General features: G+C 40.0%; 1 protein-coding gene across 1 annotated transcript in view; it reads left to right on the top strand.

The window, feature by feature from the left end:
* Nucleotides 1-13,163, top strand: part of LOC146860237 (threonine--tRNA ligase 1, cytoplasmic-like) — a 177,998-nt gene that overhangs the window by 94,828 nt on the left and 70,007 nt on the right. Inside the window, exons 10-11 of the mRNA XM_085644066.1 lie at nt 2,834-2,932; nt 11,832-11,998. Coding sequence (XP_085500192.1) covers nt 2,834-2,932; nt 11,832-11,998 — 266 coding nt within the window. The remainder of the gene's footprint in view (nt 1-2,833; nt 2,933-11,831; nt 11,999-13,163) is intronic.

Raw genomic sequence — 13,163 nt, 5'->3', positions numbered from 1 at the left:
AAAGCTTAAGGTTGTTTGTGGCCTTGGCCAAGATATAGATCAGCCATTTTGTGAGTATGTTTCTAACAGTTCAATATAGTTTAATATTTTACTCCATTCTACTAACTTCAGTTACCTCACTATGGGTTGTAAAATTCAAACTTTTTCGGACAGTGGGCCCCAAAATACATCTTGCCCGGGGTCCCAAAAATCCTTAATGTGACACTGGCCCTAAATACCCTTTAATTAGTAAGGACTGGAACAATATGACTGCATCCGGGATATCTTTCACTGTGTTCACTGGAAGTAGGCTCAATTCATTACACAAGGGAAACCAATTATTCTTACACTTTTTATCACAAATTCTAATAATAGTTAAAGCAAGTGGATGGTGAGCACTTTAGGCTTGATGTACTAATTCCTGTTAGTCAACCGGTTTGTGCAAACTGAACACTGTAAACAGGTATTCAATTTGCTATGCAGCCTTTGTTCAAAAGTCACATTGCAGTTTGTCGATTCACAGTATGTTGCAAAACCACCTGCCATATGAATATTGGGAAAAATCGCTCTTTGCAACCCCCTGCACTTGACTATGAACACATAGTTGGTGACCAACAACGGACAGCATACTTCAATCTCCATCCCTTCTCTTGCGTTCCCCACGACCTTTTTTCTTGATGCAACTTTTTTTCTCTTAAAAGGACAGGTGCTGACATTTAAAGAATGTTTTTGTTTGGGGAAGACAAGAGAGGTAGACTGTTGTTGTCCCCCGGGCCACTGTGTGCGCTGCACATGAAGCCATCTACTCGATTAACAAAGGAGAAGTTGTCTCTCAGGGATAGCTCCCACTCCACTCTTGTCTTTTGTTTGTTGTAACGCCTTTCGGGGAAAGATACCACTCCAAATCAGTTGTCGGCAACAAACCTTTGATTCATATCATCGCGACTCAAAGTTATAAAAGGCCGTCCCTTTTATACTCCCTCCTAATTGAGTTCATTAATGAGTCTCAGAACCCCTTGTGCTAGTCAGTAAAACCTTTCTGACTCAGAAAAGGGATTTTGTAGATCGCAGTCATGGAGAATTTAAAATATGCTAAAAAAGTGTTATCATTTGTTGCACTGCGATCGAGCATATAGAACACCCTTGGTCAACTAGCCACAGATGACTACTACTCTGTTCATGTGTAGCTAAGGTTGGCCTTTTCTATGGAAAGCTGTGGCACTAAAGTAACTCAAAGTGATTCTTTGAGATTAAGAAAACGTTTTACAGAAAATTGCAACATTTTTGGGATCATTTGTACTACAGCATTGCTAGTGAACCCCTGTTACAGCGGCGAGATCTGATTGGTGGTTGACTAGCTTTGGTTAGCATTCTTAACTATGGCATACATTTATTCTTCAAGGAATCCTAGTTCCTAAACTACTGGTCTTTGAAATTGAAAATTAGTCAAATAAACATCATCCTCTTTGAGTTTAACTTCGAGACAGAAGGCAGCAAGAAAAAGGCGTTGACCATCACATTAGTCTTAGAGCCACAGGTCCTCATTGTAATGAACATCATATGCTTTATTGATCAGTCTACTGTGCCCAAAAAAGGTGAATGGTTTGCAGATTGTTGATGACGTAAGTGATCACTGATTGCTGCAAGACTACAATGTTCCATTTGACGCACCTCAAAAACTTGGCGGAGGACACAAAAATATGAAACAGTTGCATTCCATTCTAATATCGGAATTTTGGTATCGCTAACCAATTCAATGTAGCTTGTCTGAGTGAGCCATAGAGACTCTGAAGTTTGCACCTCTAGGCTTGTGTTTTACCAATCAACTAGTGTGACCAGGTTACTGGAGATCGTGACCATTTAAATGATTTACACTGGACAAGTGATACCAATCCGGGATAAATGTTGTAATGTATGTAAGTCATTGATGTTGCCTGTGCCACATTTAAGAAGGACATGTTTCTATATCGTTTTGCTTTACTGCCACATCTCACTGAAGTCGTAATGCTGTAAATGATTATTTAGCACAGATAATTATCCATTAAATATTTTTGAGCATGTGATACTCAAAAATGTATTTTATATAATTTTGTAATTTTTCCATCTATTATTGTAAAATAGTCTACTTTGATGCTGCGCTAGGCAAATTGTAATTTTAGATGACTTTCATAATTGGTTTCAGCAGAACTAATGTGTCAAGATACCATCACTCTTGAAGAGGATATTTGGGACTGTGGTCTGAAGAGCCTTGGAATGGAGTTTTTGTCATTCTAGATTTATGATCTGTTGATCGATCACTCATTCCTTTTTGATGAAGACTCTTCTAAAGGAATATGTAAAAATGTTTGTCCTCATTGGTAATGTGGGTTTGTATGTATTTCTGTGAGCAGTTTAAATTGTGCGATTTCCACTACTGGGATTTCTTCTCAGAGACCTTACTGTGTATTGTGTATCATTTTCTGGTCCATTCCTGAAGATGTGTGACACCCGTTGTCTCATGAGAATGTTGAGCATTGTTCGATTTCAGGAAGAACCTGTTGTGATATTATAAGGTATGGGGCACTATCTTAGAAATGGAACTCATTTTTACTTTCATTTGGGACACGTACAGCTGAAGGGCTTCATAATTTCCATACAAATCTTGTAGGATGGTGGAATGTCCCTATCATTGCGGTTAGAGTTAGAATGTTCACAGTGTTGCTGACTATGTGGTATATCTTTGTGTTGGATGTACCCACCGGCTTTTTGTGTGAGTGTAATTTTCAGTCTACTGTGCCGTGTGGTGTCTCCTTGTCAGTAAATCTCGTTTCTTGCTTGTGAGCTAAGCATCTATTCTTTTATTTGGATTGTGTAGGAGCAGGAGCTATTCTTTTTCCATGACCTCAGCCCAGGGAGCTGCTTCTTTCTTCCCAGAGGTGCCTTTCTCTATAATACACTCATTGATTTTATAAAGGTAAGTTGTATTGAATATATGAAGTTGGCTTAACTGCCAGGGTAAATTTGGGAAAAAAATACGATTTGTTTACCAGTATATTGACACTTTGCATTGATTAGCTGCATGTTTATAAATTTTAGGCTTCAATTTAGTTATAACTAACTCACAATTGAGTGCAGTAGCCTAGGAATTGCACAGCAAAAATGGAGGCTGCCATATATAGGTTTGAAACAATAATTGTACGTTAGTCACAGGAAAAAGGTGACCATGCAAGCCGTCATTCATGACCAGTCCTTACTCAAGTGATGAGGTATATAAATAAGAAGCATCTTTTCAGTCCCTGTAAGAAAAACTATGATTCAAAAATAAAGTCCATCATCAACATTCAGAAATGTACACAACTGTTATTTTTCAATATTTGCATTTTTGGCACCAAGTACGATAACAATCAAATGTCCTGTTTGGTTGAAAATGCCACACCAGTTCATTGCAGTAAGAGCAGATCATCATCCCAACCCATCCACCTCTCAGATCCATAGGCTTTACAGTGTGATATCAACATCAGTCATTTCCTCTAAAAGCGAATAGCATTCATTTCTCACACTAAGAATTTCTGGTGCTACTTAAAACCTGGAGGATCGACACTACTTTCCCAAAAGCGTTGATTTTTCTCTGAGATGCTCTTGTCAGCATGTGTCAAGCTTCTTAGCATAGTGGGTAAAAGGTTGTAAGAAGATAGCCAGTCTGTTAACTTCTCATGTTGGAGAGTCAGAATCTTTTGTTGAGCAGAGAAATACTAATCATTTTTTGTGCACCTTAGGAAACACTGAAAGGTTCTTACTGTTTCCATTGTCCTGCTGTTCAGAATGTTATATGGTATACTGAATACAAGGAGTCTATAAAGTATTTTGTTATTGTGAAGATCATCAAAATGCCCTCCAACGGGGCTCGAAAAGACCAATCTACTGTGGACAGTGTAGCTAAGAGAGTCCATACAGTGTAATGATGTATTACTAAATGGAGTGTTATGTTTGCTATTAGGTGGCAATGACCCTCTGATTTGTATCATGTGAATATGACAGCAGAATCTAACTTTTGTATGGTTCTAGCATAAAACTAATGGTTATTGACTGATTAAAAATCGATTTACAGGAGAGCGGATCTAACAGGGCTTGTGGGTTGCTGTTCTCTGAAGGAGCATCCAGTGTAGCTTCTAGGCTTCCTTGACCACCTCTGGGACCTTCCCTCCCATATCTAGAAAATATCAAGAGTCAATGTTGCGTTTTTTGGGGGGAGAGGTCTGGGGGATTACAAACAGTCCGCATAAAGAAGAGAAGTCCTGCTGCATAAAGGGGAAGAAACTACAAGTGAAAGCAGACTGCTTATCTGGGAGAGTAAACATTTTTGGCAAGGTTTTGACATGAGGACTGGCATACAGCTTGTTCAGTGGGGGATTGGCTGTAGAAAACAAACAAAACTGTGGGGGGGAGTTGCATAAATCTTGGGTTGCTAGATGTGTGCAGGCGAGGTAGTTGGTCTGTAACGTTATTCACTTGAGTTGTGCTTCCTTAACGGATCATCTTGGAAAAGTCACTGTCTGCAAGAAGAAATTGATATGACAGTATTTGTAACGGAAAGCCCAGCCCACAACTGTCATGCTTTCTTGTATGATGGATAAAGACTAAAAGACTTAAGAAATTGAGACTATTTTAGGGAGGAATAAATAAGGAAAAGTATATGAGCACCTGCATAGTTAAGTGTTTGTTCATGGCATGACGTAGTGTGTCCTTTCTAGAATGGCCCTTTAATAATCTGTGTAATGTATATACAGGCAACAAATAAAAATATCAAAAGATGTGTATGTTTTTATCTGATAAGACTGCTCTAGCCCAATTAACAAGATTCTTAACAGAAAAGTGAACCTCTCATGCACTGAAATGAAAAATGTGATCAAGCACAACACAAAATTTTGGTTTGCGGAACTCTTTGGCTAGTCTGGATCACTCACTAAAAATGGAATTAGAATAAGAAACTAGACTCCTATCAAGCTCTGCAGGTTCTTTCTTTTGAATAGAATACCCAGGCTGAATTGCGGACATTAACAAGGATATAAGGAAACCATGTGTGCACAGCCCTCCGTAGAAACAGTTCTTCTAAAATTATTCATACTGTAATTGAAAAGCATTGCCAGATTCCATTGGTCAAAGATCTTATTTTGGAATTGCATCAAGCATACCTACTTACTAGAAGCAAGTATAGAGTTCCAGGTTCTACTAGATTGAATGAGGCACGTAACTTGTACAGTGTATTTGTTTAATAATTTTCATTATACTTATTTATAAGTCTTGGAGCTAACCACATTGTTACCAAGCTCTTCACAAATAACAGGAAATACAATAACTATACAATGAGAATCAGGCACAATTTGACACGTGGTGTTGAGGAAGGTAGTGACATAAATGTAAAGAGAGTTGATAGAGAGAGCATTACAGTTTCACAGTGAAAACTTTGAAAAGGGTGTTCTTCAGAGTACTTCTTAAAGAAAGCCGGGAATAATTGGATCTGATATATGGATGGAGATGGTTCCATTGGTTTCAAGTTTTGCTTTTGCTATTTTAGAGATTTCCAGCATCAGACAAAATGTGGTCCTCTTAATTGAACTACATGTTGTCTATTAAGTAAGCAGGACTGCCATGTCAAACATCTTTGTAAGATAAGCATTCTATCGAACACTGTATATTGAGTAGTGATCTTCAAGAATAGGTTGGTCTGATTTCCTTGCCTCTCTGACAAGTTGTAAGGCTGCAAATAGGATAGCAGTATAGCATTTTTAGGTAGACCTGCAAGTAAGTAATTCTGCACCATGTAGGGTTATACTATCAGTGCTTCAAAGGTGGTCCTGAAATGTTGATGTGAAAAGGATGGCTTAAATTTTCGCATGAGGTTGAATTGAAATTGAGCAGTCTTGGATACTTTTAAGATATATGTGGTCAGGTTGATGTTACATCTATTAACAAACAATTTTTTGCTTTGGGAGTACCAGCTGTAACATGATATATTCACTTTATTAGTATAACTAGTCCCCTCATTTAGACATATTATTAAAATACATAATGTAGCATAAAATCCTTGATTGTACAAAGTCCTCAAATAATATTAGTGTGAAATTCGATAATTGTACAACGTTCATCAAAATTATTCAAAATATATTGGTTACACATTTCAGAAGAAATTAATCTTAAACAGATTATTCTCCAATATGAGTGACATCTTCATTTCACAAAAGGATTCTGGTTCACATGCAATGCAATTAAATACACAGCTGATGTGTTTTGCAGGCTAAAATCCACTTGTTCAAGACAGATTTGATTGCTTATGAAATGTTTTGTTAGCAGAGGTAAAATCCTATTAAGTTAAATTTAGGTGCTAAGGTAATTACTCTTACTTACATTTTCCACACAATTGGTTTTAGAGATGACATGGCTAAAACCAGCTTGATAAGTTACTAATCCATATTTCAATGAAGACTTTGAGGTTGAAGGAAGAAATATTTTTAGTTTGTTAGTGCCCGTGACTGTGATTAGACTAAATGGGCATAAAGAGGAATGCAAGTTCTGTGGAAAGAATAAGCAATAAATACAAACATGTAGGCAAGGATGAAACTGTATTTAAAGCGTTGGGAGGAAGTCAATTTAGACAGAAAATTCAGCAATAATATGTCCATATTGTTGGGCTAGTTGATGTCTCCTTTGAAGTTTTTTTTACAAGCTTTCATGTTTCTTGAAGCACTACAGCCTTGCTTGTGAATCAACCAATAGGCAGATGGAAAAGCCTTTTTTATTGTACAGGAAATATATCTCTGGTTTACTGAGAGCAGTTTGAGATTCTTGTGCAGGTATTAGAGCTATAAAAACTCCATGGCTCATATTCCAGCCAGGACAAATACAATTGGCTTTTGTTACAAGGTATGAATCAGCATGACTTTATTTAAGCAGCAGTAGAATACTGAAAATATTATGGCAATCAGTTGTAAGAATTTGTTTTGCCAGAGGAATGGACCCACTTACCCAGTAGATAGAATGGAGCAGGAAAAATGAAAATGACAATTGAAAAGGAAGTGCTACATAAGAAGGTGAACCTAGGTAGACTGGAGCAAACCTCACAAGTATCAATAATGAAGACCAGGGAATTTACTAAATCATTACTTCAAGGACAGCTAGAGCAGTTACTTCTCCTGGATAAGCATAAGGTGGAATGAGTTAGTGCAATACATAATGCAAATACTAAGGCAATAGACTAGCAGAGTCATAAGCAATGTATATAAAGAGGTGAGACTATTTTTCAATCAGTTTGACTGGTTGGTCTTCCATGCACAATATGGTAGTTATCGAAGAGGCCGACAGTGACCTCATTGCCCTTAGTATGTCGCTGCTGGCTAAGTTAGCACATGCCACGCAAATCCAAGGTTGTACACAAGTTGGCTATGTTGAGCTTTCTAATAATTGTAAAGCTATCATATCGGGTTGAGTCAAAAAAACACCCAGAGGCTTTGGCGATGGTGGTGAATAAAGAGAAAGAGCAGTTAGCGATATTGGTTAGCCTACCCCCAGAGTAGAGAGGTACGGCCTTGGAAAAGGGCCACAAAGTGCTTTTTTCTATTACCATATTTGATCTCACTATATATAAATGATATGGTGGATTGGTTGGATAGGGATGGCTGTAACTCTCCTAAAGTAGCAGGGAGGAGAGTATCTGCTCTACTTTTTGCAGAGGATACTCTGCTGATAACAAATCACTTAAAGGTCTACAGCAGCCACTGAATGACTACAGTAATTTTTGTGGAGTGTGTGTTAGAGCTAAATGGCTTAAAAACTAAATTTATGGTATTTAACCCTGCAAAAAACAAACATTTTAAATGTAAGCTATATGCCAACAATGATCTTATAGAGCAGGTTTCTAACTTTGACTATTTGGCTCTAATACGAACACCAAACCTGGATTGGACTATGCAGGTACAAACATCTCACTGCTCTTTAGTACATTATATCTCTGACTATCAAAGATCTTTAAACCAACTCATTCAAAAAGAGCTGCCCCGGCATAGAGCTCTATAACGTGAAGGTGCTGGGAGCCATCTTCTATGGCTCGGAGATTTGTGTATGCGCAAACTGCAAAATCCTAACTTAAGCGGAAGATCTATTTTTACCCTCCCAAAAAGCTCGCCCCTGATCTCCCGGTTTCTCGAAATTGCCTTTAGGAAGATCTCACTGAAAGATGAGACCAGACCATTGCTATATTGGCTTAGACTTTGGACTTCGACTGCTCTAGCAGCCTACCAAGAACCCCTAAGGGATCTCTTGGCCTCATCAGAAGTCCAGAAAATAGATACATCGATAAAATATATCTTTTTATGTACTCCTTTCTCATTTGCTCTGACTTTGCGATTGTATTTTAAACCAATGTTTCTAAGCACTTTAATAGCTATATTTTGTATCTTAATGGCACTTTATTTCATTCGGTATGCTAGACATTGTCTAGGAACCAAAGGAGAAATGTTGCACTTTATTGCTTAGTGGCTTATTGCTATTTTACACATCATTAGGATATAAAAGAGCTGTAAGCTGAGGTTCCTTTATGGTCCCTAAGAAGAATTTAAACTTTAATGCAAAATTTGCGTGAAAGGCCCACCTGTTAGCAAACTCTGACTCCGCAGCGTAGCTCTAAGGAACTGTATAGGTTTTACCATACAGTCAATTTATGGGACTGGTGTGATGTTCTACACAAAGAGAATTTGATCCAGTTGTACATTGCCATAGCTTTGATGGTTTTGACTTGTGGGTTTAAATGCACAACGAATGATGCTTTTATTATGTTTTTTTTTCACTTTTATGATCTTCGATGATCGAAATAAAGTTATAAATGAATGAATAGAGGTGAGATTGTACGAACGTTGCAGAGGCCAGGTGCATGGACAACGTGGAGGCCAGTCGAAGTCCAACTGTGGGGCCAGGTGAACTGCTACTGCGGGGTTGAGAAACAAGGGTACTACGGAGACCAGGATCAGTGTTACAAGGAAGGCCTTTTGAAATAATATTGTGGAGTCCAGGCACGTGGATACTGCAGAGACGAGTCTTGTGTTTACTGCAGGCCAGGATTATGAATACTACTGGGGCCAGGCACGTGGATACTGTAGAGCCCAGGATCATGTTTAAAACAGAGGCCAGGATTATGGATATTGCACAGGCCAGGCACAGGGACACTACAGATGTCAGGAACAGGGATACTGTAAAAGCCAGCCAGGTGCATGTACAGTGCATAGTTTAGGTCCATGCAAAGAGTACTGCAGAGATCAGATGCAGGCATACTGCTTACGTTAGAAACAAAGCTATTGTATAGCTGATAAAGAACACTGCATTGGATATATGAGAGGTCAGCTGGAAGGCAAAACCCTAACAGATTCTCTTACGTACAGTAATTGAATGCACAGACAGCCCTCTGGGGGAAAAGCATTTGAAGAGCCTGGCATTGCAGAGGTGAGGTAGTAGCTCATACCCGATTTGAATGAGTAAGATATTGTGGTCCCATCCGTTGGTACGAAAATCCACCTCCTGCATGATGCCTAAGAATATGTATGGTAAAACTGACACAAGATGTTCTGAATAACATAGTTCAAATTGGTGTACTGAAGGCTAAACCTGATGTATATGGACCCGTACAGCGATCGTACCTTGAATTGATGCTGTTGGTGTCACTTAATACAGCATTACGACTAGTGAACAGAAACTACCTATAGGAAGCCAGCTCTTTATATGGTATACCAAAAAGAGTTGTACTGTGCAAAGAATTCAGGTATTCCCTTACTAGCAGACAGGAGCTCGCTCTAGCAATTCCGAGGTGCTCTTTTAGGGACTAGTGTGCTCGAGCAGCCTTAGACCTACCAAAGAGGAGTGTTAGACATCTGCAGATACACACAATAGTCAATAAATGATGCACACGACTCAATAAGGACATCCACACTATTTATAAAAAATAACGCATATCTTTAAATAACTTTAGGCACTAAGATCATCAAAATCCGGTTAGTACTTTTTAAAATTGCAGGTTTGTTGTAACCAGGTTTTGAATAGTATTTGAAGCACTTCTGGCAACATTCACCTAGGTAGAAAACATGTGCTGCTCACAGTCACTTAACAATGACTTATAGGACCAGTGTTCTGGACTTGAGGTGTGTATAGTACATGGTCCAATGCAGCTCCAAGAGGTCACACCAGGCAGCACTGGGGAGGCCGGGTGCAGAGGTATAATTCTCTTCGTGTGCCCAATGTTATCCCATGGGTGCAAAACATGTACTGCATTCAGCCACTTCTCAGTGACTTACAGGACCGATCTCCTGGAGTTAAGGTGAAAATTGGGCAAGGTCCGAGCAGCACCAATGTGTTACCTCGGGCAGAACTGGGGCAGCCGGATGCAGAGGTGCTTTTCAGCACCGGGGGGAGGTGGAGGAAGGGGGGGGGGGCAACGTTATCCTATGGGGATCAGTTCAGTCAAAAAGAGGCTGCAGGCGTGGACAAAGAAACCAGTCAATCTGAACCAGCAAATGGGCTCATCTCTAACGATGCTCGGGGACGCGTGGGTATCTTTGGTCCTCTTCTCCAGGAGCGACGGGTGCAGAGGTTTCTTTAGGTGTTGGATTTTCATCACATGGAGCAGTAGTGGGAGAGGGGGCCTGTAAACAGGTGCTGCAGGCGGCTTCGGGAAGTCAGTGGGCAAGTCCAAGGTGTGCTTTGCTCCTGGAGGGTTGGGTGAGCACGCTGGCACCTTTGGCCCACTTCCGCTCGGGTTTGTGCAGTAGTGCTTGCGGGTGTCAGGTTGTCATGGTCTTGGAGTCCTATCAGGTCTCTTTGGGTGACTGCAGGATGCAGGGAAGCAGCTCCGCTGCTCCACAGGAGTTCTTGAGTCTTTATTGAAGGCAGGCAGTCCTCCCAGGCTTTGGAGACACAACTGCAGGAGAAGGCTTCTTTGGTGCAGTTTTGACAGGGAAATTCAGTGTCCTTCTTTGTAGGTCATCAGTATATGGTTCTGTGGTGCCAGGGGCTCCCCATAACATTGAATTTAGGGGTCTAGGGGAGTCCACTTCTTCTCGAGTGAGAGACACCAGATCCACATACCAAAGGCAGTAGGCGCTGTGAACCTCCCATATTAATCTGCAGGTCATCCTGTAGCGGGGCGCAAAGCACCTTCGGTCCAAGCAGGCTTGTTTTATGGCCCCCGGAGAGCAAAGGCCCCCTCACCCTTGGAGGTCAGACACTCATCTCTGGTGGTGGGCTGCCGAAAGCGAGTCAGTCAGCACCAGGGGATGGTAGATTTTCAGGGGGCACGTCTCTGTGTGCATGTATTAATAAATCCGACATTGGCATCAGTGTGGGTTTATTAATATGAAATGTTTGATACCAAACATCCCTCTTTACATTGAAGCCATCATGTAGCTGGGGAACTCATTTTCACCAGTGTCTAGCACATGACCTAAATTGGCTTCCCTATTCACTTGTAGTGGCAGTAATGCAACTAACCGGCACATGGGCACCTTACTTCTTTACCATTCACAGGTTTATGTGAGGAGATATTATTAAAAGTTAACTTGCTCATGGCTCTAATCGTTCAAGAACAGAGCATGTGAGCATTTATTTTGACCTAAACAGAACGTCCTATGATATGCCCACGTGGTTTTAACTAAAACACCTCTGGTTTGTTGAGATTCTGCTGAAGAACGGGAATTGATGGATCAATACGAAATAAGCAAAATCATATGGCAATGAGTACGAATTGCATGGTGGAAGAACTTGTTATTCCAGTGTGTTAATAAAGACGTATTAGTTATCACAATTAATCTCAAGGGATTCATCTTGGTTTTGTCCAGGAAGAATACATCAAACGTAACTTCACTGAAGTGGCAACTCCCAACATCTACAACAGCAAACTCTGGGAAACCTCAGGCCATTGGCAGCATTACAGTGAGAACATGTTTTCTTTTGAGGTCGAGAAGGAAACTTTTGCACTTAAACCTATGAACTGCCCAGGACATTGGTAAGTATAGTTACTAACCATGAAACACCGATTTTTACTGCCAGCCTTTGGTTCACATGACATCTAGGTAGGCACACTATACCTCCAGCAGATTACCAAAAGCAAACATTATTGTCCGAGTAAAGTAGCCCTACCGGAGAGTCTTTGTATATTGCTTATGCCGTTTCCATCATTTGGCTAACGGGCCTAATGTGAAAGTGTGCACAGGTCCATTAAGCCAACATAGGGTGACTATATTAACCTGAATGACTGGGTAATGTAATTTGTTTCTGCCTTCGGATGGGTTTTTTTTGCACATACTTGTTAGGTTAGAAGAGCTACTCAAAATCCCTTTTTGAAATCCCAAATTCTCTCATGCTTTAGTAGTACTTATGAAATTAATATTTAGTAATCGAGGCACACCAGTGGCGTGGCATGCATAACAATTTTTCTGCATTGAAAGTTCTCTTTCTGTATATTTGTCGAGAGAAGACTACGTTATGTCAGGCAGTGGATCACTGTCAAGAATTCGTAACAGTAGCTATGCTTACAAATAGCAATGCACTAGTATGAGTGGGCGTACACTGAAAATTGGAAGTTGGTCATCATTTCCATGGGTTCAAATAAATACTCATAGAGACAATAAACCTTTGTCTATCTTAAAGAGCAAAACTGATTATTTTGGTGGGATCTTTTCCAAATGTAGCGCACTTGTGCTAGTTTGATCATTTTAATGGATAGCTAATGTAGTACAACACACATCTGCGCTACAATTCTGGGGGCTGTGTTGTTTCCCAACCGTTATTGCAGCAAGCATCATTCTCTTGCCTAACTGTGCTTATAGAGGCTATCAAAAATGGAATAAACTTATAAGAACCCATAAGTCCCATAGTTGAACTTTTTCTGCATGCACAAAGTTGTGATATGTCTATTTCTTAGGTGAATGGTTCATCTGCGTGGTGGACATACTCACCTCTTTGGACATCACTCTATTGGGCATGGGTAGAACCATAGGCTTTATTCTGCTGGGTTTATGACCTTGTAGTTGAGAAACAATTGTGATAAATTGAAAATTCATGTCCTCAGCAGATGAATACCTAGGTTTCCAGCTATGCATATCAAACTGTTCAATAGCTATGTATTACCATAAATGTTTTCTACTCCTATGACTGAATCAATGTTTGTC

Source organism: Triturus cristatus, chromosome 3_1 (assembly GCF_964204655.1).
Source record: "Triturus cristatus chromosome 3_1, aTriCri1.1, whole genome shotgun sequence".
Classification (NCBI taxonomy): Eukaryota; Metazoa; Chordata; class Amphibia; order Caudata; family Salamandridae; genus Triturus; species Triturus cristatus.
The sequence above is the reverse complement of the archived record's forward strand: the minus strand, read 5'-3'. Positions and strand labels throughout refer to the sequence as shown.